General features: G+C 53.4%; 2 protein-coding genes across 52 annotated transcripts; one reads left to right on the top strand and one right to left on the bottom strand.

Annotated features, from left to right (window-relative positions):
- Window positions 1–1587: 1587 nt before the first annotated feature.
- UBE2L6 (ubiquitin conjugating enzyme E2 L6) lies at window positions 1588–19561 on the top strand. 2 transcript variants are annotated; one of them, XM_049713756.1, is made up of 4 exons: window positions 1588–1823; window positions 5732–5827; window positions 8801–8987; window positions 19237–19561. In XM_049713756.1, exons 1-4 carry the CDS (start codon window positions 1797–1799, stop codon window positions 19335–19337), a joined length of 411 nt encoding a protein of 136 aa, XP_049569713.1. In that variant the 5' UTR covers window positions 1588–1796; the 3' UTR covers window positions 19338–19561. The 2 variants fall into 2 exon arrangements, with proteins under 2 accessions (XP_049569713.1, XP_004264173.1); XM_004264125.4 differs by lacking the exon at window positions 19237–19561 and adding an exon at window positions 12534–13305 and having other exon boundaries at window positions 1624–1823.
- Window positions 14574–27784, bottom strand: SMTNL1 (smoothelin like 1). Of its 50 annotated transcripts, none has more exons than XM_049713698.1 (12): window positions 27669–27784; window positions 23042–23535; window positions 22847–23002; window positions 22613–22651; window positions 22457–22495; window positions 22223–22417; window positions 21839–21971; window positions 21686–21737; window positions 20294–20452; window positions 19999–20113; window positions 19696–19847; window positions 14574–14960 (listed from the first exon to the last, which is right to left on the bottom strand). In XM_049713698.1, the coding sequence occupies exons 2-12, from the start codon at window positions 23531–23533 to the stop codon at window positions 14816–14818; spliced, it is 1677 nt and encodes a 558-aa protein (XP_049569655.1). In that variant the 5' UTR covers window positions 23534–23535; window positions 27669–27784; the 3' UTR covers window positions 14574–14815. The 50 variants fall into 50 exon arrangements, with proteins under 50 accessions (XP_049569655.1, XP_049569652.1, XP_049569639.1 ...); XM_049713695.1 differs by having other exon boundaries at window positions 22613–22636; window positions 22793–23002; XM_049713682.1 differs by adding an exon at window positions 22676–22714 and having other exon boundaries at window positions 22223–22495; window positions 22613–22636; window positions 22793–23002.
- Between the last annotated feature and the right edge of the window lie 197 nt (window positions 27785–27981).

Consider the following 27981-nt stretch of genomic DNA (forward strand, 5'->3'; position numbering starts at 1 on the left):
TGGTTGAGAGTCCGCCTGCCGATGCAGGGGACACAGGTTCGTGCCCTGGTCCGGGAAGATTCCACATGCTGCAGGGCGGCTGGGCCCGTGAGCCATGGCCGCTGAGCCTGCGCGTCCGGAGCCTGTGCTCCGCAACGGGAGAGGCCACAACACTGAGAGGCCCGCGAACCGCCCCCCCGAAAAAAAAGTTTCCTGAATTGAATTAAACAGAATTAATCATCCTGCAAATACAGTACATCCCACATCTGAGCAGAGAAGTTGCTTGGTTCCAACACACTTAGATAAAAAGTAAGTGAGGGGACTTCCCTGGTGGCGCAGTGGTTAAGAAGCCGCCTGCCAATGTCAGGGACACGGTTTCGAGTCCTGGTCCGGGAAGATCGCACATGCCGCAGAGCAACTAAGCCCGTGAGCCACAATTACTGAAGCCTGCGAGCCACAACTACTGAGCCTGCGCTCTACAGCCCGCGAGCCACAACTACTGAAGCCCACGTGCCTAGAGCCCGTGCTCTGCAACAAGAGAAGCCACCACAATGAGAAGCCCGCGCATCGCAACGAAGACCGAACGCAGCCCAAATAAATAAATTAATTTAAAAAAAAAAAGTAAGCGAGGGAGTGAGCTCAGAACTCAAAATACGCGCTCAAAATATTTTCTGATTTCCTTCCTCCTCTGGACTGGGGATGGGGGTGAGGAAGATGGGTTCAGTCCTCCCAAAGAGTCTCATTATTACTAGGAGATTCTTCCCCAGTTGCTGCTCCGTGCTCTGGGGCTGCTAGTCCACAGTGGCCTCAGCTTCGTGCTGGGGAAAAGGCCCTCTGCTCTTGAACAGGGGTGGAGACTCCGGGCTGTGTTTTGGGGCACACAGTAGGCCTGCAGTTTGTAATGGAGTGATGGTAAAATAAGGCAGGCCCCTTAAGTACATCTTGGGGCTCCCAACACCCCAACTGTCTCCCAAATCTAACATATAGTAGGCACTTACTAAGTATTAAACCTAGTAAAGGATTGAAGGGTCTACCAAACCCCAAAGCAAGAGAACGGATCCAACAGCGCCCCCTTGCGGTGCTCTGCATCAAGAAGTCACCTGGGAGAAACGTCTGCAGTTCCACCACCGAATGCTGGACAGCACAAAGGATTCCAAGCTGCCAGGGGAGGGGTCCTTGTCGGGGATATAGTCTACGCTGTCTCCCACCCATTTTTAGAGATGGGGCACATGGGCTTAGAGAGGGGAAATGATTTGCCCAGGGGGCTCTGGGAATTCGCTAGAGGGGCTTAGGGCGGCGGTCTGACGGCGGAGACCCCCGCGCGACCTGTCGCGGAGCTACGCGTGCATAGCGAGCATCCTGTATTTGCTTAGAGCGAGTGTGTGTTTGGGGCGGCGGCTGAGAGGAGATGGTGCAGCCCCCGGCTGGGCCTCTAGCGGCAGAGCTGGAATTAGAACCCGGATGGGCGGACCCCGGCCCCGCGCCCCCTCGCGCTCGCTGCCTGGTGCAGGGCGCCCCCTAGCGGGACGCCGGGAACCGGCAACGCCGCGCTCTCCCAGGCCCGCCTGGTCTCACGACAAAAGAGCTCAAGTTCCGGGGATCCGAGCCCACCGCCCCGGGGACCGGGCGGGTCCTCCCCTCGGTGGCCTCGCAGTCTCAGCCGAGGCGGCGGGGAGCAGGTCAACCCGGTCCCCGCGGGTGGAACGGAAAGTGGGCGGGGCTCCCGGAGGTGGTGTCCCCGGGGCGGGGTGCGCGGAGTTCGCAGTCCGGTGCGCACTCTAGCTGGAGTCCGTCGGAGCTTCACACTCGGTCCCGAGATGACGGCGAGCAAGCGGGTGGCGAAGGTAACCGCGAGTAGGATGACCCCTTTGTCACGGTTCCGGTGACTTTCTATTCCGTCCTCCCTCCATCCCTCCTCCAGCTCTCCGAGCGCATTTGTTTGTCTGGGTACCGGGGCTGGCTGAATCCCTGCATCCCTGCCCCCTCCCCAGTGGAAGAGTGGGTCTACGAGAGGGGCCAGAGCTGGAGTTTGGGGAGCTGAGGACGTGTCGAACTGGGGTGTCGCTGGCTCCCTGAGCTGTGCTGCGGATGGGGATGAGCCACCTCCCCCCAAATTGGTTTCAGTTTCATTTCACTGCCAGAAACTTGTGATAACAATTACGTGCGTCTCAGGTGCGGGAAGGGTTGGTTCCTTGGCGTCTTTTTTGGAGCCAGGCGTTCTGTTGGGGGTGGTGGCAGGTGCCTTTTGAACAGAGAGAACCAGGACAAGGTCCTTGCCTTGGAATAGACCATGGCCCGCCCCATAGTTTCGTACCCACATTAGAGTCCCGAGAAGTATGCGATGCTGAGTGGGAGTTCAAAGCAACGTTCTCAGGGTATTCTCGGGAGGAAAGGATGCCAGGGAGAACCTAGAAGGTGTCCTGGAGTAGGTGGCGTGTATTCATTTGTTCTACAAATGTTGTGGAATGCCTCCTATATGCTGGTTCCTGTTCTAGGAGATACGGAGGCAGAGATAAACAAACCTACCCCTTCTGAGCTTTCATTCCGATCAGAGACACAATTTGAAGTGAGGTCGGGAAGGATGGGGAGTTGGCGATTTTCCCCAGGAGGTGGGAAAACCCAAGGTGTTTGGAGGACTGAGATGTGGCTGGGACTGGAGACAGATGGGGAAGGTAGAGCAATCCTGGGTCGGACACCCCTCAGGCTTTGAGGCTCTCAGAAGTGCCCCTCCTATGTGCAGGCTTGAGGGGGGTGAAGAGGGAGTGCTACCCTCAGCCTCTGAGAAGAAAATGATCTGAGATTGGGGCACCCAGAGCAGGCTCAGCCCAGAAGGACTGAAATCTGGAGGTTGGCAGCAAAATAGGGCAGAGAGTCTTTCCAGCCAAGTGGGAAAGAGCTAGGAGCCGGTATTTATAGCACTGGCACCACTAAATGCCAGGTAGTTTACATTAGTTATTTCATCTCATTCTCACAGCAACCCTGTGAGATAAGTCCTATACCCCCATTTTACAGATGGGGAAGTTGAGGCTCAGAGAGAATAACTTGATTGTCCTGGGTCACCCAGGAGGGAGTGATGGGGCTGGGATTAGAGCCCAGGTTGGTGGGGCTCCAACCCATAGGCTCTTTCAGTGGCTTCCCTACTTTCATTTTCTGTTCCTCTGAGTCAGGTGATTTCCTAACAGGCCTCTGGAACAAACTGTGTGTCCTAGCTTGGCTTTCAGCATCCCCAGGCTTTGGGAAAGCCTTGAGAGAACTCATATACAACCAGTAAAGTCCAAGTTCTTCCAGTTATAGTAAACTTGGGGAAAATGTCCATTCCAGAGCTTCTCTGTCCAACCTGGGGCTTCATTCTTGCTGAAGAGTCACAGATGATACTGGAACCAGGACTTGTAGTAGCAGATGCTTCTGGTTTGGGGCAAAAGATAAATGAGGGGTCATAGATTCTGGGCAGAAGGCGCAAGAAGCAGTTTGTTGGCATGCACAGAGTCGGAGTATGGAAAGATAAGAAACAGGAGATAAGGGTGTGTCTGTATGTTGGGGGGCAGAGAAAGTTTAGATGGTGCGCAGTGGGAAGGGACCTCTCCCCAGCTGTGGACTGGCTTTGGGGACCTTTCTCTTTGGGGACCTTGCCAGCCTTGTCACTATTGACATCTTGGGCCGGATAATTTTCCGTAGAGTGTTTGTCGGCATCCCTGGCCTCTACCCACTAGATGTAGTAGCACTCCTCCATTTGTGACAGCCCAGAATGGTCATAGACATTGCCAAATGTCCTGGGGGCAAGTAGGTAAAGTAACCCCCCAGTTGAGAACCCCTGGTTTATACCATTTGGTGTTCCAGAAAAATATGACCTGCCCTTGAAAGTCTTTTTTTAAAAAATACTTTTATTTATTTACTTTTTATTTTTATTTTGGCCGCACCATGTGACTTACAGGATCTCTGTTCCCAACCAGGGATCGAACCCACGCCTTTGGCAGTGAAAGTGTGGAGTCCTAACCACAGGACTGCCTGGGAATTCCCTGAATGTCTTTTTATCTGTTGCTGTTTTTTTTTTTTTTTAATAAATTTATCTATTTATTTAATTTTGGCTGCTTTGGGTCTTCGTTGCTGCATGCGGGCTTTCTCTAGTTGTGAAGAGCGGGGGCTACTCTTTTTTGTGGTGCGCGGGCTTCTCATTGTGGTGGCTTCTCTTGTGGCAGAGCACAGGCTGTAGATGCACGGGCTTCAATAGTTGTGGCACATGGGCTCAGTAGTTGTGACGCACGGGCTTAGTTGCTCCGCGACATGTGGGATCTTCCCGGACCAGGGCTCAAACCCGTGTCTCCTGCATGGGCAGGCGGATTCTTAACCACTGCACCACCAGGGAAGTCCCGCTGTTGTTTTTTTTTAAAGGTCTATTACAGTGGGGAGAGGCAGCATAGGAGTAGAGGGGTAAAAGGTACAAATCATTAGGTATAAAATCAGCCACAAGGATATATTGTACAACATGAGGAATGTAGCCAATATTTTATAATAGCTATAAATGGAGCATAACCTTTAAAAATTGTGAGTCACTATATTGTACACCTGTAACATATAATATTGTACAGCAACTATACTTCAATTTTTAAAAATTTTTTTAAAAAGAAAAGGAAGTATATTTTTTAAAAAGTCTATTGTTCCACAAGATGGACCCCAGAATGGAGAGAGGGGTTCTTTGGTCTAATACATTTGAGAAGTACTGCACGCTTGGGCACATACCTTGGAGAATCACAACACACAGTAACGTATTAAAGGCTTTGGGAAGTCCTGCAGGAAAGAAGTCTGTTTAGCCTAGTGTTTCCCAGTGTACTTGACCGTGGAGCCCTTTTCCCATAATAACTATGAATCTTGCATGGGACGCACCGTATACATTTGCTCTTACTGGGCCCTCTGCCTTGGTACCTCTCCAATTCTCTGTATGGTAGACTCTTATTCATTCCGCATGGCCCAGCTCACAGTGTCACCCTGCATGAAGCTTTCCTGCTCCCCTCTCCTCTCCTTCCCTATTATGTGTCCACACGTTATTCACATAATCACATCCATGTTTCTTCCATTACTCCAATGAAGTTCTCGGGGGCTGGGCCATGTCTTAGTCAGGTGTCAGTAGAGGGTGCTATTGAGGAGAGGGCTGTTGCGGGAACTCAGTGATGTCCAGGTGACTGGGTCACCTTTCTGGGAAAGTAACACTGCTTGTCCTCTTGTTTCTCTGCTTGGTGTGTAGCGTTCTCCTCTGCTATGGTCTGCCTGAGTCATTTCCCCTCCCCAGGCCTGGTCTGGAGCAGTTTGACAGGCACAGGGTGATGTCTTTGCTGCCTGTTCTGCCCTGAGCACTGTAAAGGCACATCGTCATACTGGGTGCTATGGAAGGGAGGGAGGACCTCGTGACTCTCTAGGAAGAGGACAAGAGGACAGACATTAAGTACGTCGGTTTCAGGAGAAAAGGCTCCTAAGAGAGTTTACTCCCAAGTTGTAATATCTGGAAGCAGTGATGTGCGTGCTCCCTCCACCTGGTACTTACGGAGCTGGGGTGAGGCTAAACTTGGGTGATTCACTCAAAGCCCTGAGCACTGTGCCTGACACGTACCAAGTGCTCAGTGAATGGGGGCTATGACTCTGCCATCTTCTGTCCCCTGGGCGGTCCTGTTTGGGACTTGGACAGTGTGCTGGGGGGCAGGGGGGAGGGGGCTGAAGTAGGGGAGACTAGGCCAACTGCCCGTGCTCTGTCCCCCTGCAGGAGCTGGAGGACCTTCAGAAGCAGCTCCCCAGGTACCTGCGGAACCTGTTCAGCGATGATGCCAACGTGCTGGTGTGGCACGCTCTCCTCCTGCCTGTGAGTATCCACAGGACCGTGGCGGGGGACTGGGGTCACTTAGGCCAGGAGCCTGGGTAGGGAGGGTCAGGACTGGGCAAGAATCTTCCCTGCCTTCGAATCCTGTTTTGTTTTGTTTTGTTTTGTTTTTGCGGTACGTGGGCCTCACACTGTTGGGGCCCCTCCCGTTGTGGAGCACAGGCTCTGGACACGCAGGCTCCGCGGCCATGGCTCACGGGCCCAGCCGCTCTGTGGCATGTGGGATCCTCCCGGACCGGGGCACGAACCCGCGTGCCCTGCATCGGCAGGCGGACTCTCCACCACTGTGCCACCAGGGAAGCCCCCTGAATCCTGTTTTTCACTGGAGGTTATCATTGGCATTGATTGCTTCTGAGGTTCAGGCCGACTGATGAAGAGGCTAAAAGCCTTTTGGATTTAGTAAGGGACCCCTTCTGCAAGCCAGTAGCTACCATGCCCACCATGGAAGCTTCAGTAGACAAAGGGCATTAAAAAAAAAAAAGAAAAAGAAGAAGAGATCTGTTGGGTCTTTGTCAAAGGATAGGGATGAAGTTCCTGTTTCCCACAGTTGGTAGAATTTGCTGCCTTAGACCTAAAATGTGTTTTGTTCTCTTTTAAAAATCGTATTTCAGAAAATTATTGTTACATATGACCACACAGATAACTCATCTATACTATTCTGCTTTTTCTCTGTTTATTATTAAAGATCATCTCGATAGAATCTCCCTTTGAAAGTAATATTCCAAAGGACCTATCAAAGTGCAAGATGTCTATTGTATCATCTAATTATTAGTGACCACAGATATTTTCTTTGAGAAGTTCATCTATATACCTTTGGATACTAGGAAATAAAAATGGAAACAATTGAGCTTTTTATTAGCTCTTTGGAATTTAAGGGGAACAATTCATTTGATTATTTAGGGTTTGGACTTCTTACTGACAAGGCAATGGCTTGGGTTGGGCCATTTTCCTTTATTTTTTATATTTTTAAATTTATTTATTTATTTATTTTGGCTGGGCTGGGTCTTAGTTGCGGCACACAGGATCTTCGTTGCGGTATGCGGGCTTCTTATTGCGGCATGCATGCGGGATCTAGTTCCCCGACCAGGGATCGAACCCAGACCCCCTGCATTGGGAGCGCAGAGTCTTACCCACTGGACCACCAGGGAAGTCCCTGTGCCATCTTCTCTTTCAACTGACCTGTAGCCCAGAACAATGGAGAAAGGCTTGAGTCAGGGCAACCCTTGACCCTCTGTCATGTCCTGTGGGCTGCTGGGTTGAAACAGTCCACCACACCTGCTCTGGGCTGGAAGAATAACAAAATGCTTTATTTAACTCAGGACTTCGGAAGAAGTAGGACTTTCTCAGCTGACCCTAAGGTGCAGTGTGAAGCCCTCTGTCTGGTCCAACTTCCTCATTTTTATAGTGAGGAAACTGAGCCCCAGAGCTGCTCAAAGCCACACAGCAAGCTCGAGGCGGAGCCAGGATGGGTTCCCAGGACCCAGGGCTCTCAGCTTCATGGCTCCGCCACCTCCTTCCTCTGATAAGACCCGGGCAGCCCAGCCTGCAACCCCTGCAGAAGGACACACAGTCGCTCTCTCGTCCTTTTCTGAGGCCTCACCCGTGGCTTTGTGTCTGCTTCCCAGGTCCCAGCCTCTTCTTATTATCGAGAACGTGAAAGCTAAGGCATTTTCTTTATCTGCCCAGCATTTGCCCCAGCTCTTATCTCAGACACACCCAAGACCCCTACGGCCTCCTTTCTGCCTTCTGCTGAGGAAGAGGAGCTCTCTTAAAACCTTGACTCTACGCTTGCATACCTGTGTCATTCTGACTGTCTTTGTCCTGTCTTCTCTATCACGAAGGTTCTGGAAGGCTTTGGAGCTTTGGAACCAGCCTGAAGGCCCCTGTGCTCTATGCGGGGGTCACCCAAGTCCTGAGGTTCCTCCCCACTAGGGTTGTAGAGTACTGCCCATGTGTGGAGAAGTCAAGTTGACAGTGCTGAGTTCCCATCCTAGCACTGTCACTGTGGCCCTGGGCAAGTTACTTACATACATTACACTTGAGTTTCCTCATCTGGAAGTGGAGATGCTAATACTCAGGAGTTTTCATAATACTTATCCTAATAGCTGACATGTACATAGTGCTTGCCATGTGCCAGGCCCTATTCTAAGCTCATAACATAAATTAGCTCATTTAATTCTTACATAAACCCTATGAAGAAGTCTGTTATTTGTTCCGTATGGAAAAGCACAGAGAGGTTGAGTTACTTGCCTGAGGTTACACAGCTAGGAAGGGGCAGAGCCAAGAGTCACACTCAGGCAGAGTGGCTCCAAAGTCCACGTAACCCCTACACTGTGCTGTATGGGCTAACGTGTGCGGAGCCCTTAGCACGGGGTGGCACAGAGCAGATGCCCAGCAAAGCCTTCTGGTTGCTGGAAGTCTAGAGCGTCTTCTACTGGCCCCTGGCAACTGGTCACTCCAACTCCGAGTTCTTTTTTTTCTTCTTTTAACATGGCAAAATACACATAACAGTATGTACCACCCTCATCATTTTTATGTTCTGAGTTCAGTGACACGAAGTACACTCACATTATTGTGCAGCGATCACCACCATCCATCTCTAGAACTGAAATTCTGTGTCTATTAAGCGCTGACTCCCCGTCCCTGCTTCCCTCCAGCATCTGGTAACTAATTTTCTGGTTTATGTCTATGACTTTGACTATTCTAGGCACATCATGTAAGTGGAATCGTACAATATTTGTGGGTTTCTTGGATCTAGCTGATTTCACTTAGCACAATGCCTTCAGGGTTTACTTGTGTTGCGGCATGTCGCCATTCATGATTCTTCCTAGGAGTGGAGCAGAGGATGCCTGGGACCCTGGGGTGGGGGCGGGGAGAGGGGGAAACCAGATCGAGGTCCTAGAAGGAAATGAGCAGCGGTGCCTCGGCACAGAGCTTGATCCCTCTCCTGCACAGGAGAAACCTCCCTACAACCTCAAGGCCTTCAACCTGCGCATCAGCTTCCCTGAGGAGTATCCATTCAAGCCTCCGACAGTGACATTCACAACCAGGATCTACCACCCCAATGTGGACAGCAACGGGCGGGTGTGCCTGCCCCTCATCAGCAAGGAGAACTGGAAGCCTTTCACCAAGACCTGCCAAGGTGGGCCTGGGCCCTGCCTAGAGGGAGGGACCTGGACTGGATGGGGGAGGGGGTCATGGGACCGATTTTCACTTAGAAAAGCCCAGAAGAAAGGAGATAAAAATTGTGAGTTGGGCTTCCCTGGTGGCGCAGTGGTTGAGAGTCCGCCTGCTGATGCAGGGGACATGGGTTCATGCCCCGGTCCAGGAGGATCCCACATGCCGCGGAGCGGCTGGGCCCGTGAGCCATGGCCGCTGAGCCTGCGCGTCCGGAGCCTGTGCTCTGTAACGGGAGAGGCCACAACAGTGAGAGGCCCACGTACCGCAAAAAAAAAAAAAAAAAAAAATTGTGAGTCTCAGCTGAGCCTGTCATCAGATAGAAGGGGTGTGTCCTGAGATCCTGGGCTGGCTGACCTGCTCCTGCCTCTGTTCTCATACCTGGGCAGGTGGGAGAGAGCAGCGTTGCTCTGGGTCAGGGGAGAGAGAAGCAGCTGGGCTATAGAGGGAAGGGCTTGGGATAAGAAGGCCGCATGCCCTGTCTGGGGACCCTGGTGAAGTCTTCCTTTCCAGGGCTCAGTGCCCTAAATGACAGCTGAGGGGACTGGCCTAACAATGATAACATACATCACTTAATTAGGCACTTGGGCACTGTGCTAAGAGCTTCACATGCCTTTTTTTTTTTTTTGGCTGTGTTTTGTAGCTTGCGGGATCTTAGTTCCCCGACCAGGGATTGAACCTGGGCCCCCAGCCCAGTGGAAGCTCGGAAGCTCGGAGTCCTAACCACTGGTCTGCCAGGGAATTCCCACATGCCATTTTTTAAAAGTTCACTTTTTTCTTTTTCTAAAACAAATTTATTTATTTATTTTTGGCTGCGTTGGGTCTTCGTTGCTGCACGTGGGCTTTCTCTAGTTGCGGCAAGCGGGGGCTACTCTTCATTGTGGTGCACGGACTTCTCATTGCAGTGGCTTCTCTTGTGGCAGAGCACGGGCTCTAGGCACGCGCGCTTCAGTAGTTGTGGCACGTGGGTTCCAGTAGTTGTGGCTCGCGGGCTCTAGAGCGCAGGCTCAGTAGTTGTGGTGCACGGCCTTAGTTGCCCTGCGGCATGTGGGGTCTTCCCGGACCAGGGATGGAATCCGTGTCCCCTGCATTGGCAGGCCGATTCTTAATCACTGCACCACCAGGGAAGCCCCACTTTTTTTCTTTTTAAGATTTATTTATTATTCATTTAATTTATTTTTGGCTGCATCGGCTCTTAGTTGCGGCTCGTGGGATCTTTGTTGCGGCACATGGGATCTTTCCTTGCGGTGCGCGGGCTCTTCGTTGTGGTGCGTGGGCTCCTCTCTAGTTATGGCGTGTGGGTTTTCTCTTCTCTAGTTGTGGCACGTGGGTTCCAGAGCGCGTGGGCTGTGTAGTTCGCGGACACAGGCTCTCTAGTTGAGGCTTGCAAGCTCAGTAGTTGTGGCCGCAGGCTTAGTTGCCCTGTGGCATGTGGGATCTTAGTTCCCTGACCAGGGATCGAACTTGCATCCCCTGCATTGTAAGGTGGATTCTTTGTCACTGGACCACCAGGGAAGTCCCAGAAGTTCACTTTTTTATTTGAAGTGTAGTTGATTTGCAATGTTGTGTTAGTTATACTTATGCACATGTGTTCAGTTATACTTATGTACATATATTCTTTTTCATATTCTTTTCCATTATAGTTTATTACAAGATATTGAATATAGTTCCCTGTGCTATACAGTAGGACCTAGCTGTTTATCTGTTTTATATATAGTAATGTGTATATGTTAATCCCAAACTCCTAATTTATCCCTCCTGCCCCCCTTTTCCCCATGGTAACCATAAGTTTGTTTTCTATGTCCCTAAGTCTGTCTCTGTTTTGTAAATAAGTTCATTTGTATCGTATTTTAGATTCCACATACAAGTGATATCCTATATTTGTCTTTCTCTGTTTGACTTACATTACTTAGTACGATAATCTCCAGATCCATCCATGTTGCTGAAAATGACATTGTTTCATTCTTTTTTATGGCTGAGTAATATTCCATTGTATATATGCACCACATCTTCTTTAACCATTCATATGTCGATGGACATTCAGACTGCTTCCATGACTATTGTAAATAGTGCTGCTTGGAACATTGGGGTGCATGTATCTTTTTGAATTAGAGTTTTCTCTGGATATATGCCCAGGAGTAGGATTGCAGGACCATATGGTAGCTCTATTTTTAGTTTTTAAAGAACCTCCCTACTGTTCTCCATAGTGGCTGCACCAATTTACATTCCCCGCCAACAGTGTAGGAGGGTTCCCTTTTCTCCACACCCTCTCCAGTATAAAAATTCACTTTTTTATTCCATATTACGTTTTTGGTATCTATCCATTGATGACAAATTGAAATTATAATGGAGTAAACATAGTTCAGGCACACAAAGATGGAGTTGGGTAGCCATTGAGGACCTGGTCTGAGACATGTCCCTGCACCACTGAGAACTTGAACTTTCTAACTCAGGGACACCAGCCATTTTTAACCCACCAACTTCATTTAATCCCCTCAGAAGCCCCCTGAAACAGTGCTCTCGTTAGCTCCATTTAATAGTTGAGGACACCGAGGCGCATGAGAGGAGAAGCGCTTGCCTGAGCTGGCAGGTGGCAGAGCTGGGATTCGGAGCCTGCTTGGGTGCCTCTGGAACAGCACCGTCCAGCAGAACTTTCTGCGGTGATGGAATCCTTCTGTAGCTGCCGTGTCCAATGCCATGGTCACTAGCCACGTGTAGCTTTCGAGCACTTGAAATGTGGCTGATGTGACTATGAACTGCATTCCTAATTGTAGTGAATTTCCATTAATTTAAATTGAGATAACTCCCTGTGGCTGGTGGCTACCATAGTGCGCACTATGGCTCTAGAGCCTGTGGACGTAATCAGTGTGCGATCAATCCTGCCTCTGGACCAGCTCAGGAGTTCTTAACCCTGGAAACAAGAATCCTGGGGGCGGGGATGGGGAGGACTGGTCCTTGGATGAGCTTCAGGAGGTCGGTGAAGTGCTCTGGACCCAGAACCACACGTCTGTGTGTACGCGTATGTGCACGTGCCTGGGGAGGTGGGCCACTGCCTTCACCAGGATTCCAAAGTCGCCCGTGAAAGATTTCCAGCCACGGGGCAGCAGTGGTTTCCAGTCTTAAGCCTCAGAATCCTTTTTCCCAAATAAAAGTTGTTTTAGAATCCTAATAACACAACAGAGAAAAGCAAAGTGCTTCTTCTCAAAAAGGGAATAGAACCCAGAAACCCTGTTTATCTCACCAACCCCCATGATGGGTAGCTTCTGTGACACCGTGAAACATAGTTTGAAAAGCACTGATGTAACTGGTTATGGCTTTGGGCATCATCAGTGAATGTGGTAAGAGGCATTTCATTTGGTCGTAGCGTCATCCTAAGACATGGAACCTCCTGGGGGGCTCTCCCAAGGAGTGGGTGTGACGTTTCGGGGGATCTGGGAGTGGGCAGCCATCGCTTCCTTCCCAGGATTTTTTTCCTTCCATCCTGATGTCCTGATCTGACCTCTCTCCCCAGTTTTGGAGGCCCTCAACATGCTGGTGAATAAACCAGAGCTGGGAGAGCCCCTTCGCTTGGAGCTTGCCGACCAGCTGACACAGGACCCGGAGCTATTCAACAAGAGGGCCGAAGAGTTCACCCTCCAGTTTGGAGTGGACCGACCCTCCTAACTCTGCCTCTGGCCCATCTCTGCACTGGATGCTTTCTGTGTGATGGACGGACCCATGTCATGGGCTGGGGGCCAGAGCCCCTTTGTGGTCCATTTCCTGCTCATTTCTTCCAAGTTTTCCTTCTTAGATTGTTAGTCATTTGTGTGTGTGTGTGCGCGTGTGCGTATGTGTGTGTGGTGGTGGTGGGGCCGCAGTTATGTGTGTGGTACGGGGATCCGCTGGCCTCAGGTGTGCTTTCCCCACTTCCTTTCTCTGCCCCAGAGCCAGGGGCATTTAGGTTTGCAGGGTCGCAGGCCAGCTCTCCAGCGCTCTGTGATGTGGGAAGCGCGATCCTTAGAGACTCAGGCTGCCTCGCAGGCCGGCTCGCAGGAAATGAGCCCAGCAGCCAACCAGAATCCGCTGAGGGCCCAGGCATGGGGGGTGCGGGGAGGGCAGAGGGGCAGGGGGGAGTATGGGAGGCAGGCAGGGCACAGGGAGGAGGGACTCCTACTTACGGTTGAGTGTTTTGTTGATTGAGTGATGGAAAACAGCCAGACCGCTGATAGACATGTATAGATGCAAAACCTTTTCTCTTCCACGGATGAATCATAAAGTGAAGAAACTAATCTCCGTCCCAGAAATCTGACTGCATGGGTTTTTTTTTTGTTGTTTTTTTCCTTTTAATTTTTTTTTTGGCCACACAACCAGGGATCGCACCCACACCCCCTGCAGTGGAAGCGCGGGGTCTTAACCACTGGACCGCTGGGGAGGTCCCCTGACTACACGGTTTTTAAACCACTTGCTATCCCATTAGGGTGCTGGTTCCTAGGGACCAGGCTTTAGGCGGGGAGGTGTTTCCCCTCCAGCTTCCAGTCCACGGGAGCCACGGAGACCATGTGTTTGCCCAGCTATTAAAGCCACAGATGGACCGTGTAGTCCAACAGTGTTCACTGAGGGGACGGGTGGTTAATCGGGAGAAGAGGAGGCTGGGGATTTAGCTGCAGCCTAGCTAAAGGTGTGACCCTGCTCTCCATCAGCTGAGGGCTCGCTGGCCACGAGGACTAGACCACCCTTGGCCTGAGCGGTCGTCGACGCGTCCACAAGGATAACATCCCCATTTTTATAGAGGAGGCAGCCAAGGCACAGAGCGCTTCAGTGGGTTGCCAGGTCCACTCTGCTGATCGGGGCAGAGGCCACCCCTCCAGCTGCAGTGCCAAGCTGGTTGGGTTTTGTTTTTGTGTTTTTCATGAACTGTTCTCATCAGCGCACATGCTCCAAATGGCTGATAAAGCCAGACAAGATTGTTAGCGGGAAGCTATACTCAGCTCCAGGGTTCATCTCTAGTGAGCCGCAGAGAGACAAAAACAAGCCAAAACTCTGGCCAGGGTTGGAGGGATTAACTTAGCACAAAGGAGGAGCTTTCTGGGTGCAGTGGTTCTAAGCTCCTAGAAGACCACTGGCTTTTAAGAGACAGAATATGGGGTATCTTTGAGTCAGGGGAATCACTCCAGACCCCACTAGCCTAGTTGGGGTGAGATTTGTAGAGAATCTTCTACTCTAGTCCCTGCCCTGGAATTCCCTAATCTGGGAGAAGTGTGGAAAAAGGGAAGAGAATTGGGAAGGTGCCACCCATGGCTGGAAATGTAAGATGTGTTGTTACTTTGGGCCACCACTTCAAGAACACTTACGTGACAGGCCCCGGGCAAGGCTGTTTGTCCTTTTCATGATCTCATTTAACGCTCAGAGCACCTGCATGATTTTGAGCGCCTATCATCCCCATGCAGACGGTAAACTGAAGCTCAGAGAGGTTCACTCACTGGCCCAGGGACACACAGCTGGTTAGTGGTAGGACCCAGCCCACTCTCCTTTCCCAAATGCCTTTCATGGTTGTTGAGAAAATCATGTCAGATGAGGAACCCTGGTGGCCGGGGTTTATTATCCAAGTGAGAGATGTTCCTGCTGGGTTAGGGAGGGAGCACTAAGGGGCTAGACCGGATTTTACAAAAGAACTTTTCATGTAGTTAAGACTGGTACCATCTGCCCTTGTCTGAGCCCCAGCACTGCTGCCACCATGAGCAGGAGTGAGCCTCTGGGCCACGGCTGGTCAGCTGGGCTCCCTGCCCGCCTCTGCCCACAGGGTTGGTCAGCCCCTCATTTCTTCTTGGTCTTCACCAGTCCCTTCTGCACGAGGCTGCGGTACAGCTCCTGGATGTAGGTGTAGACGCACTTGGAGTCAGGCACTGCCAGCCGCACCATGTCATCCACTTCCAGCAGCTGGGCGCAGTCGGCCAGTTTCCTGAGGGGCAGGTTGGGGAGGGGTGAGGAGGGGTGGAGCAGAGAGCCAACGGTGAAGGATGCGGGGCCTAAGGGGACAGCCCGGCGAGGATGAAACCCACAGAACTGTGTGTGGCAGAGCTGGGAGGTCATCTAGGGCAAGCATCCCATTGTACAGATTAGATAACTGAGGCCCAACAGAGTCAAGACTCAAACTCAGCGGGGTCTGATTCCTAAGCCCCTGTTTTCTTTGCACTGTGTGCCTTCACGTAGGAGCGGGACCTTCTGGTCTATAGTTCTGCATTAGCCCACCCCTCCCACGTGCTCATATACCTGTCCTCAGGGAGAGTTTAAAAGACAGAACACCAACACTAGCCAGAGTGTTGCCTTGTGGCTGCAACAACTCCAGCTTCAACCAGTTTCCGTGTATTTATTGAGGGGTACTATGTGCTAGGTACTTTTCCAGGGAATTCAACACTGAACAAAGTAAAAATTCCCCACTCTCATGTCACTGATATTCTCACTGCAGTAGACAGTAATCAAACAGAAATCGATGGTACATGAGATGATGAGAGGTGCTGTGGAGAAAAATAAGGCAGGGAAGGGGGATAGGGTATGTTTCTGTGTTCAAGGGGATTTTTTAAAAAAATATTATGTTAGTAATGGCTTTATTTTTTTATTTTTCATCTATTTATTTATTTATTTTGTGCCAGCGCCTCGCAGCTTGTGGGGTTTTAGTTCCCCGACCAGGGATTGAACCTAGGTCCTTGGCAGTGAAAATACGGAGTCCTAACCACTGGACCGCCAGGGAATTCTCCAAGGAGAATTTTAATAGGGAGCCCAGGAAAGTTCTCTTAAAGAGTGTAAATTGGGGCCATCCCTGGTGGTCCAGTGGTTAAGACTCTGCACTTCCAGTGCAGGGGGCACAGATTCCATCCCTGGTCGTGGAACTAAGATCCCATGTGCCGCGGAGCAACTAAGCCCGTGCACCACAACTACTGAAGCCCACGCACCTAGAGCCCGTGCTCCGCAACAAGAGAAGCCACCGCAGTGAGAGGCCCGTGCACCACAGCAAGGAGTAGCCCCCGCTCGCCACAACTAGACAAAGCCCGTGCACAGCAACGGAGACCCAACACAGCCAAAAATAAATAAATAAAACAAATTTATTAAACAAAATTTAAAAAGAGAGTACATATCTGCGGGAAGAGGATTCCAGGCAAAGGAAACAGCATGGGCAAAGGTCCTGAGGCAGGAGTGCTTAATGTGTTTGAGCGACCGCATAGAACTTAGCAGCAAGTCCTCTTTTTCTAACTTCCCAGCTGCTCTTTGGGGCCACGTGCTACTCCTGGCTTTGCTAAAGCCGATCTTCTGATCTAACCGCTGTTGGGACCTTGCCACCATGTGCCAGGAGTTTTATCAAGTGCTTCCCTTCCCCCCTTTTTTTTTTGGTTGCGCCACACAGCTTACAGGATCTCAGTTCCCCAACTGGGGATTGAGCCCAGGCCACGGCAGTGAAAGCCTGGAATCCTAACCACTAGGCTACCAGGGAACTCCCCAGTGCTTTCCCTTGAATGGTCTCATTTACTCCACTCCTCTGTGTTCAACCAGCAGAAGAGGAACTGGAGACTCGGAGCATTTTGGTGATTTGCCCAACGTCAAAGTGAGTGACACAGCTGGGACTCCACCGCAGGCCTGCCTGATGCCTCTGGCATCCCTGCCCTGTAGCCGGGTCTCAGCAGTCCCAGCCTGCCAAACCACCATGGGTGCTGGCGTAGGAGAAACCAGGGTCCCAGCGGAAATCCTCTCTTAGAGCTGAGGCAGCTGGACCGAAACCCAAGCCGGGCTGGCCTGGGAGCGGGAGGCAGGAGCACAGACTGGAGGATTTCGAAGAAGGGGACAAGCTCCCTGCAACCGATGCAGTGATCTTGGCTCCTGGATGTGGGTCGGGGTGCTGTTCCCGTGCAGGAGAGGCAAAAGCTTCACTCCCACTGGGCCTGGGGAACGGGGTCGGGCTCCTCGAGCAGCACAGCCGACCAAGCCGCCTGGGGGCCCCAGCGTTGACCGTTCCGTGGGAATCAGAGGCAACTTCTAGAAGGGAGCCCGCTGCGGCAGGGGCCCCCTTAATTTGCACGCTTCATCTGCACCCCAGGCCCTAAAAGAGGTTAAGTCAGCTGCCGAGGTCAAAGAGCTAAGAAGGGGGACTTCCCTGGAGGTGCAGTGGTTGGGACTCTGAGCTTCCGCTGCAGGGGGCACGGGTTCGATCTCTGGTCATCACTGGTCAGGAAACTAAGTTCCCGCATGCCTCATGGCGTAGCCAAAAAAAAAAAGAAGAGCTAGGAAGAAGGAGGCACCCCCCCACCTCTTCTCCCTCCAGCCTCCATCCCCACGCATCCCCTGCACATCCTTCCCTTTTCCCTGCTGCCTGATGCCTCCTCTCAGCCCGTCACCATCACCTGATTATTCCTTCTGCCTTTCTGTGGCTCTGCAGGCTGGCAGTCAAGGCAAGGCAGCTGCAGGAGGACCACGACCCCGCCCCACAGGCCGGGACACCTGGTCAGGGCCAAGCCACGTGCCCTTCTGATGTTCACCAAGAGCTCTGCCCCGACTAGGAGTTTCACTTTCCAATCCTGGTTCATCACCATTAAAGGTGCTTCTGGGGCTTCCCCAGTGGCACAGTGGTTGAGAGTCCGCCTGCCGATGCAGGGGACACGGGTTCGTGCCCCGGTCCGGGAAGATCCCACATGCCGCGGAGTGGCCAGGCCTGTGAGCCATGGCCGCTGAGCCTGCACGCCCGGAGCCTGTGCTCCGCAGTGAGAGAGGTCACAACAGTGAGAGGCCCGCGTACCGCCAAAAAAAAAAAGGTGCTTCTGAGCCCAGAGCAGGACATGGTGCTCCGGATGCCCTCAACCCGCCACCCCAGGGCACTCCACCCATCCCTTGGCGGGACCAACTGGAAGGGATCTTCTGTAGCACCAAGTCTGGTGGATTTCAAACGGCATCCCTGGTGCCCTAGGGCCCTATAGACATGCTTCAGGGACCATCTTGGGAAGCAGAGCTGGAGTGCTCCAAGAACCCCTCCCAACCTCAAAAGGCCTCCCTAAAATCTGTCTAATATGTTGGGCATTCATTTAATATTTTGCTTGAGGAATCTGTCAGGGGGGAAAAAGCATCTGAAAAGCACAGATCAATACCGGCCATCTCGTCCATCTCGTCTTGCCGATGGGGACACGCAGGCCCCGAAAGGGGCAGACTGCTGCCCAGGCTTCCCTGCAGGCTGGCGGCCAGGCCTGGACTAGACCAAAGGGCTCAGCCTCCTGGACCAAGGTGCTGCTAACATCCCCAGTGACTTATTCCCTGCCCCCCGGGCTTTAGAAACGCACTCAGCGGGAAATGCATTCCCGGTCTCAGAGCTGTCCTCGTGGACCACTCCCTATGCATAGTCCTATCTCTACCGGGCGGCTCAGAAGCCCCTCCCAGGTGGGAAAGGACGGGCGCTCCAGGCGCGAGCTCCTTGGGAGCCCCAAGGCCATCAGGTCATGTCTCTCCGGTGGGCGGAGATGGAGGCCTTTGTCTGAGTCTGGTTTTGGTGCTTCGGTGGGGGGAGTGCCCCCTCCTCCCCCGCCACCTGGCAGCCATGTCCTGGTCTCTTAGGTTCTTCCTTGGGCCACACTGATCCTCACACCCCTCCTGCCTGTCTAGTCCACCCCTGTCTCCATCCCTCCACCACCCCGGCACCCAGCTGTGTGAACCCCAGCAATAAATGCCCTCCAGGTCCCACACTGAATAATAATTATCCTAACAACTGTGATATCATTCATTATAACATAGGAGCTAAGATTTTTTTTTGAAGTGTTTGCCATGGGTTAGGCACTGTTTATAGGGACTTTACTTAATTACTTACTTAATTCTCACCATAGCCCTGCCAAAGAGGAAATGTCATGCCCATTTTAAAGGTCAGAATATGGAGGCTCAGAGAGGTGAAGGAGCCTGTCCAAGATCACACAGCTAACAAATGGCAGAGTCAGAATCTGGCCCTAAATCCCAGCAACCACCCTGCCTGCCCCTCCTCTACCCCTTACCCTGCCTGCATTTTCTTCACGGCACCTGTTCCCTTACATTATATTCCACACGTGTGTGTGTTTATGATCTGTCTCTCCCTTTAGAATGTGTCATAGGCACGCAGGGATTTTGTAAGTTTCACTCACGGCTATGTCCTAAAACAGTTCCCAGCAATCAAAAAATATCTGTTGGGGACTTCCCTGGTGGTTCAGTGGTAAAGAGTCTGCCTTCCAATGCAGGGGACGCAGGTTCGATCCCTGGTCAGGGAACTAAGATCCCACAGGCCGTGGGGCAACTAAGCCCACGCGCCACAACTACTGAGCTCGCGCGCCTCAGCTAGAGAGCCCACGTGCCACAAACTACCGAGCCCGCCTGCTCTGGAACCCGCGCGCCACAACTACAGAGCCCACACGCCACAACTAGAGAAGAGAAAACCTGCATGCACAGCTAGAGAGAAGCCCGCGCGCTGCAACAAAAGATCCCGCATACCTCATTGAAGATCCCGCATGCCGCAACTAAGACCCGATGCAGCCAAAAATAAATAAATAAATCGTAAAGAAATATCTGTTGAATTCATGAATGTGTGGTGACAGCCTCCACCTGACCACCGCACTACCCGACCCCTGTGAATCCGGCCCTCGATTCTGTGTAGGTGAGCCGAGCTCCCACCCGCCTCTGCATCCCCTGGCATGGCTTACTCGGCTGTGGAGAAGGCCAGGGAGAAGTTGTGCCGGCGCTTGGCGGGGTCCAGCGCAGCGTAGTCAAAGGCATCGGGGAAGAACTTGTGGATGAGGGCGCAGAAGGCCATGCCACTGCTCCAGCTTGAGGAGAAGTTCTGGATGTCCACATGCTGCGGGCAAGCGGGGCCCAGAGGCCTCGGTGAGCCTCAGCCAGAGGACCCGGACTTTGCCCCCTCCGGACCTGCCCCCCTCTGGGCTTTGCACCACGCAGAGCCTCCCAGCACTGCCGCCCTGGGGAAGGGTCCCTTGCCCACCATGCACCTCGTAGCTCCTCGTCATGGCCCGACACCACTCCAAGAGCATGTTCTTAACGCCGCCGATGGCTGCCCCCGCGGCCTTGGTGTTCCGGAACAGGGCCGTGGGGCCCGAGGCTGCCCTATGTGCGAGGGACAGAGAAGGTCAGGCCAGAGAGGTGGGAGGGTCCCATCAGGGAGGAGCCCCAGCCCCAGATGTCAGTCCTCCTGCCGGGGCTCGGGCTGTTCCTATTGCCCCTCAGGACTCCCCCCCACCGACTGTCCAACCAACCCAGCCCCACCGCTCCTCGCCCGCATCTTACCCCCCAAACTTGTCTACGATGGCTTTGCGGTTCTGGGCACGGGGCCCCCGGGGCCGGGCAGGGGCTGACACCCTGCGCTCTGGTGCCTTGTCTTTCTTCTTCTCCTGTGAGGGAGGGGGCTCCGTGGGGCTCTGGGACACGTCGCTGGGTGAAGATTCACTGCATGGAAAAGTTCGGAGAAGGGTGAGAGGGGCTGGGACCAGCCACTGAAGAGGGAGGAGGCCGGCTGAGCGCGGCCCCTGCAGTCTCAAGAGGCATACGAAGCTGTGGTCCCCACTCTCGCACACGTTTCCTCTGGGCCCAGCCCCAGGAGGGGCTGGGAAGAAATAGTGACGCTCAGTCTCACTTTGGTGAGCACGTGGTCTGGTGGCATGTGTGGACAAACCTAGGGCACATCTGAGGTCTGACCTGGGGCTGGATCCTGCCTTTGCCTCTTAGTTGCTGTGTGATCTTGGGACTGTCGTGTCACTCCTCTGAGCCTCAGCTTCCTCATCTGTAAAATGGGGCAAGAATTGCTACCTGACAGGGTGGTTCTAAGGCCTGCGTGGGAGGGGGAATGTAGACCACACTCCACGAACGTTCAGCCGGGTACCTTTCCCTAAGAAGGTGACATGGAGGTGAGCTTCAGCTTGAAATAAAGGAAGACTCTTTAATGACGAAAGTTGTGCCCTGGCGAGAGTAAGGCTATCGTGTTATCCAGCACCAGCCAGGCACCAGGCGCTGGGCTGAGGGCTTTATACACAGATGTCGTTTGAGCCTCACAAAAGTCCTACGAGGTAGGTACCGTGACTGTGCCCACTTCACAGGGGAGGAAAGGGGCAGTGATGTGGCCAAGGTCACACAGCTGGTAAGTGGCAGTGTCATTGTCCAAACTCAGGCTTTCTGCTCACTCGCTTATGGGTGAGGCTGACACCGCGGAGGCAAGCAAGACCAGGAGGCTTCAGCAGTGAGTGAGAGACGGACCAGGTGTGCTCCACGGCCCCTTTGCTCCCACACTCCGGCTCCTTTTGTCTCCTGGGCTCTGCCCTAGGCTAGAGGGCTGAAAACCATAATTCCTGGCATATCTTGAGACCAGCACTGGGGAGGCCCAGGCCCAGGGGATGGCAGCCTTTAAAGGAAGCAAGCGGGGGCTTCCCTGGTGGCGCAGGGGTTGAGAGTCCGCCTGCCGATGCAGGGGACGCGGGTTCGCGCCCAGGTCCGGGAAGATCCTACATGCCTCGGAGCGGCTGGGCCCGTGAGCCATGGCCGCTGAGCCTGTGCGTCTGGAGCCCGTGCTCCGCAACGGGAGAGGCCGCAACAGTGAGAAGCCCGCGTACCGCAAAAAAAAAAAAAAAAAAAAAGGAAACCAGCAGTAGCAGGGGCTGGAGCTGGGGCTTCAGAGTCTGACATTACCTGGCTGAAGGACTGGTCTCTCCAGAAGCTGCGGTGTCTGGACTCAGCCCATCTAGGGGAAAGGAACGGGAGGGAGGCAGGCTGGGGTGACCCGTGGCGCGCTCCCTCAGGGAGGCCCCTGCGGCGTCCGCGGGGTCCTGGGCTCTCACTCACCTGGGCTGAGGCCGCTGCCCTCCTCCGTGGGGCTCTCGGGCCATTCCTCAGCGGACCGGGGAAGCGCTCCTGCCCCTTCCTCTGCCCCTTTCTCCGCGCCCTGGTCCTGCTCTTCATCAGGACAGCCTGGCTCCTGGAATGAACATGGGCTGTGTGGGCCCGCACCTGCCTGAGGCTCTGTGAGGGCTTCAGAAAGATCTGGAAGGCAGCCTGGAGCCACAGTGCTGCATCCCCCACCCCAGGCTCTTGATGTCAGTGGGTGGAAGACTGGATTGTCCCAAAGGAATAAAGCAGGGGAGGGGCTTGCTTGGGGGAGGGCGGGGCAGGGGGCTCCGGAGAATCGTGGGGCCGCCTCCCTCCTCTCCTCTCCTCTTCCTCACTCACCACCTCCTCCTTCTCCTCCTCCTCCTGTGGTTCAGGCTTGGCCTCATCTTCCACGGCAGTCTTCTGAGAGTCCGACTTGGCCTCTGGGGCACTGGCTTTCTCTTGGGTTTCAGCCTTGGGCTCCTCTGTCTTGTTGCTCACCTCCTGAGAGGCCACTGTGGCCTCCTGCTTCCCAGCAGCCTCCCTGCCTCCAGCCTTGGCCTCCTCCTTCCCTTTGGCCTCCCTGTCTCCAACCTTGGCCTCCTCCTTCCCAGCAGCCTCCCTGTCTCCAGCCTTGGTCTCCTCATTCCCAGCAGCCTCCCTGCCTCCAGCCATGGCTTCCTCCTTCCCAGCGGCCTCCCTGTCTCCAGCCTTGGCCTCCTCCTTCCCTTTGGCCTCCCTGTCTCCAACCTTGGCCTCCTCCTTCCCAGCAGCCTCCCTGTCTCCAGGCTTGGTCTCCTCCTTTCCAGCAGCCTCCCTGTCTCCAGCCTTGGTCTCCTCCTTCCCAGCAGCCTCCCTGTCTCCAGGCTTGGCCTCCTCCTTCCCAGCAGCCTCCCTGTCTCCAGCCTTGGTCTCCTCCTTCCCAGCAACCTCCCTGTCTCCAGCCTTGGCCTCCTCCTTCCCTTTGGCCTCCTTGCCTCCAACCTTGGCCTCCTCCTTCCCAGCAGCCTCCCTGTCTCCAGCCTTGGTCTCCTCCTTCCCAGCAGCCTCCCTGTCTCCAGCCTTGGCTTCCTCCTTCCCAGCAGCCTCCCTGTCTCCAGTCTTGGCCTCCTCCTTCCCAGCAGCCTCCCTGTCTCCAGCCTTGGCCTCCTCCTTCCCTTTGGCCTCCCTGCCTCCAACCTTGGCCTCCTCCTTCCCAGCAGCCTCCCTGTCTCCAGCCTTGGCCTCCTCATTCCCAGCAGCCTGCACCTCATCATTCACATTGGCTTTCTCCCTAGATCCAGGCTTGGCCTCTTTCTCATCAGCCTGCTGCTTCTCAGAGGCCAACGTGATCTCCTCTTTTCCCTCAGTCTCCTTGGGTTCAGAGTTGGTCTCTTCTTTCCGATCAGCCATCTCCTGAGGAGCCACGGTGGTCTCTTTCTTCCCGCTGTCCTCCTTTTGAAGTTCAGCCTCCCCTTTGGATTCCCCCTGGAATTCAGCTGTAATGCTGTCCTCAGCTGGTGCCCTCTCCTGCTTTCCTGCCCCATCTGGAGGCCCCTCTGTGATGGTCCTCTCAGCTGGGCCTGTGGCCTCCTCCTCAGCAGAGGCTCCCCCTCCCACTGTCTCCGGGACCTCCATGGTTGGGGACACAGGGGTTCCGTCCTCAGAGGGCTTCCCTTCCTTCTGCTCCATCTCTGAAAAGAGAAGACAAGCAGGCCTGGTCATGCCCCCTTTCTGCCGGTGAAGGCCCTGGAGTCTGGAGACGTGCGATTCAGTCCTGGGTCCCCCACTGCTCGGACATGTGACACAAGTATCCACTTTCCCTTCGGCTAAATGAAGCGGTAGAGCACCATGTCCCCCACAATGGGGTGCTGGGCCAGCCACGTTTACCTGATGTTGGGTGACGTTCACCTAAAGGCCCTCTGCAGGTTGTGACTTGGGCTTTAAGGAACACTGGGTTCTGTGATGCCTTGTCAATGATTTGGCCTCTTTTTGAATAAGGCAGTGAGGTGGTTAGAGTCTGACTAGCCTCCTAGACCCCCATGGAGCACTTGCTATTCTCCCCCCCTTTTTTTTTTTTTTGCGGTACGCGGGCCTGTCACTGCCGTGGCCTCTCCCGTTGCGGAGCACAGGCTCCGGACGCGCAGGCTCAGCGGCCATGGCTCACGGGCCCAGCCGCTCCGCGGCATGTGGGATCTTCCTGGACCGGGGCACGAACCCGTGTCCCCTGCATCGGCAGGCGGACTCTCAACCACTGCGCCACCAGGGAAGCCCCTATTCTCCCCTTTTGATGGAGATAGCTGCCCTCATGCTCAGAGCCCAAAGCAGACAGAAGTCTCTAGATAGAACTTAATAATACTGTTTTTTGTTTTGTTTTGAGTGTTTACTTTATTTATTTATTTTGGCTGCACCGGGTCTTCGTTGAGGCATATGGGACCTTTTAGTTGCGGCATGCATGCAGGATCTAGTTCCCTGACTAGGGATCGAACCCAGGCCCCCTGCCTTGGAAGCTCGGAGTGTTACCCAATGGACCACCAGGGAAGTCCCTAATAATACTGTTTTGATTCAATTGTATTTATTTTTACAGTTACTTTCTGTTTCTGGCCAGTGATATCGAGTTTCCATTTCCAATAGTGATATAAAGTTTATTTTATGAATACATTTATTGAAGTAAGGTAAGTTAATTCAAAGGAAGACGTTCAGGAAAGCGGAATACAGGATACAAAATACCTAAATCATGGAGGTGGTGTTAAAATGCCTGAAATTTGGGAAACCCTGGGCCAGCTTGGTCGCTGGGTTTCTGCCAGCACTGCCAGCCTGTGTGTGTGGTTCTCTGAAGAGCTGGGCCTGGGCATGGAAGAGTTTCTTTTGGTGAAGAACAGAAGATACTCTCCCTAACTAACCTCTGCAGGGAGATCTGATCCTCCAACTTTATCATGAGGTTTCCTATTCAAGTACTGTATATACAGTCAGCCTTCCTTTTCCGTGGGTTCTGTGGATTCAACCAACCTTGGATGGAAAAAATTTGAAGAAAAAATTCCAGAAAATTCCAAAAGGCAAACTTGAGTTTGCTGCCACTTCAACTATTTACATAGCGTTTACATTGTTATTAACAACTGTTCACATGACATTTTCATTGTACTGGGTATTATAAGTAATCTAGAGATGATTTAAAGTATTAGAGAGGATTGTAAGGTTCTATGCAAATACAACATTTCATATGAGGGACTTGAGCAACCGCAGATTTTCATATCCGCAAGGGAAGCTGGGACTAATCCCCCACAGACATCAAGGGATGATTGTACTGTCCGATCTACAAAAACAGCTGGGGGGGGCGCTTCCCTGGTGGGGCAGTGGTTGAGAGTCCGCCTGCCGATGCAGGGGACACGGGTTCGTGCCCCGGTCCGGGAAGATCCCACATGCCGTGGAGCGGCTGGGCCCATGAGCCATGGCCGCTGAGCCTGCGCGTCCGGAGCCTGTGCTCCGCAACGGGAGAGGCCACAGCGGTGAGAGGCCCGCGTACCGCAAAACAAAAACAAAAACAGCTGGGGGGGTGTGTGTGTGTGTGTGGTGCGGACAGGGTCAGCTCCTTCAGCCTTCTGCCCTTCTTGGGGGCGGAGGGTCTGTTTACAGAGAAAATAATCCCCAAATAACGTGTTCAGGGCATGACTCAGGCAGTAAAAGAAGTACACACTCCTTGTCACTGGCTAAAAATACCTCCTGCCCTCTGCAGGGCCATCGTTCTGGATACAGTACCCAGGGTACCTGAGTAATTGGGACAGAGGCAAGAAGACAGGCATATGAGGGACAGGGCTCTGTTTCCGCCACCCATTCAGGTCTTACTGCCCCCAGATCGAAGTCCTGGTGTCCCTGGATTTGGTCTCCCACCGTTTCCTAGGAAGTCGGCTGGGATTTTCAAAGATGCTCATACTGCCCTCCAATCCCACCCCTCCCACCCTTCATGGTTCAGCAGCTCCGGGAATCTATTAAAGTTAGAGGGAAACCAATGAGCCTGGGAGATGGAATGCACATCTGCAGGGAGCTAGGAGCATGCCTCGACCCCCACCTCCTGGTCTGAGACCTGAGCATGTCTCTTTGCCTCTCTGGAGAGAGCCTCGGTTTCCAATACAATGACAGGATTGGTCTAGATCAGGTTTGCAAACTGTGTTCTGTGGAAAACTGGGGTCTCCTAAGACCTTATTAAAGGCTGCGGTGGCGGGGGAGGTGTTCTTTGGCTAAGGTTGTTCCAGAAACAGGCTACTCTTGACCCTTTTAGAGTCTTACAACTTCATTAGCACTTAAATAGATTCCAGACACCCCATGGTAAAGGAACCTTAATTTTGCTTAGCTCTATTTAACTCGCTTTTCTCCAAACATATGTGGCCATGGATTGTTTTTTTTCTTGCTTCGTTTTCTTTTTGCTTTATCTTCCCTGAGGCGCATCTATTGCCCTCTTGAGCGATGCCACCTTTAGCAGAAGAAACTATGTCAAGTGCCGGTCTAAGTGATCCACACCACCCTCCCCTGCCTTGCACTCTTGTTCGGAAGGTGGTACGGAGGAGTGGTGAACGTCATTGATTCCGGAGCTTCCTATGATGGGATCCCAGCTCCCACTTCTTCTCCCACTGTGACCTTGAGCAAGCTACTTAGCCTCCCTGTATTTTGATTTCTGGAGATAAAAATAGGTCTCACCTCACAGGGACAGTGGAGGGTTAAGGAAGCCAATGCATAGGAAGTATTTTGGGGTGTGCCTGGCCTGGAAGGAGCACTCAGTATACATCAGCTTGTATGGTGTAGGCTGGCCTCTGCCCAGCCCTGTGCCAGATTAAGGTCCTGACTCAGCCATGAGGGCATTTAGTTGGTAAAAGACAAGGCAAACAGAACTGAACACCAATGAGGTGATGAGCCCTTTTTATTTATTTATTTAAAAAATTTTTTTGGCTGCGCCGTGCAGCACGTGGGATCTTAGTTCCCCGACCCGAGATCGAACCCGTGCCCCCTGCATTGGGAGTGCGGAGTCTTAACCACTGGACCGCCAGGGAAGTTCCGATGAGCCGTTTTTACACCTCAAAATGTGGGAGTAGGGCTTCCCTGGTGGCGCAGTGGTTGAGAGTCCGCCTGCCGATGCGGGGGACACGGGTTCGTGCCCCGGTCCGGGAAGATCCCACATGCCGCGGGGCGGCTGGGCCCGTGAGCCATGGCCGCTGAGCCTGCGCGTCCGGAGCCTGTGCTCCGCAACGGGAGAGGCCACAACACTGAGAGGCCCGCGAACCGCCCCCCCCCCCCAAAAAAAAGTTTCCTGAATTGAATTAAACAGAATTAATCATCCTGCAAATACAGTACATCCCACATCTGAGCAGAGAAGTTGCTTGGTTCCAACACACTTAGATAAAAAGTAAGTGAGGGGACTTCCCTGGTGGCGCAGTGGTTAAGAAGCCGCCTGCCAATGTCAGGGACACGGTTTCGAGTCCTGGTCCGGGAAGATCCCACATGCCGCAGAGCAACTAAGCCTGTGAGCCACAACTACTGAAGCCTGCGAGCCACAAGACTGGTAAGTCTCCCAAGGCCCTCTGTGCCCGTCAGATCCACATGGATGGCCACCTGCAGGCTGCTCGGTGGGTGACCTCAAGTTGCCCAGCACCGCAGGGCTGAGTCCCCGAACTCTGGCATTGAAAAAGAGTGGACATAGTGATGGAGAGACTTAGGAAGGAGCCTGGATTTCTCCAACTGTGGGGCCCTGCTTGGAGGCTCCTCAGGTCCTTGGAAGATGGGAGAGGAGTTGGCAGATGGAGGGGGTGCCTTGAAAGGGGTCCAGGGCCTCTCCTACCTGTCAGGCCTCTCCCTGGGGGCTTGCAGTCGTCTCCTTCCTCCAGGTGAGCGGCTGCACTCCCGGGCTGTCTTCAAGCCCCTGTGGCTTCTAGCCCCCAGCTCTTCAGTCCCCGCTTCCCCTCCCCCTTCCCCTCCCTGCCCCCCGCCCCCCCCCCCCCCCCGCAAGATCCTGGGGCTGCAGACGAGCATTGTTTACTGCCCTGTTGGTACAACACTCTTCCCTGGACTGGGAGGCTCGGATTTCCCATGGAGATCTGGCAGGTGGCACCTTTCAATCACAGCCAGTGCCTCCCGCCTGACGCCGGGCAGCA

The sequence above is a fragment of the Orcinus orca genome, chromosome 8 (genome assembly GCF_937001465.1).
Source record: "Orcinus orca chromosome 8, mOrcOrc1.1, whole genome shotgun sequence".
NCBI lineage: Eukaryota > Metazoa > Chordata > Mammalia > Artiodactyla > Delphinidae > Orcinus > Orcinus orca.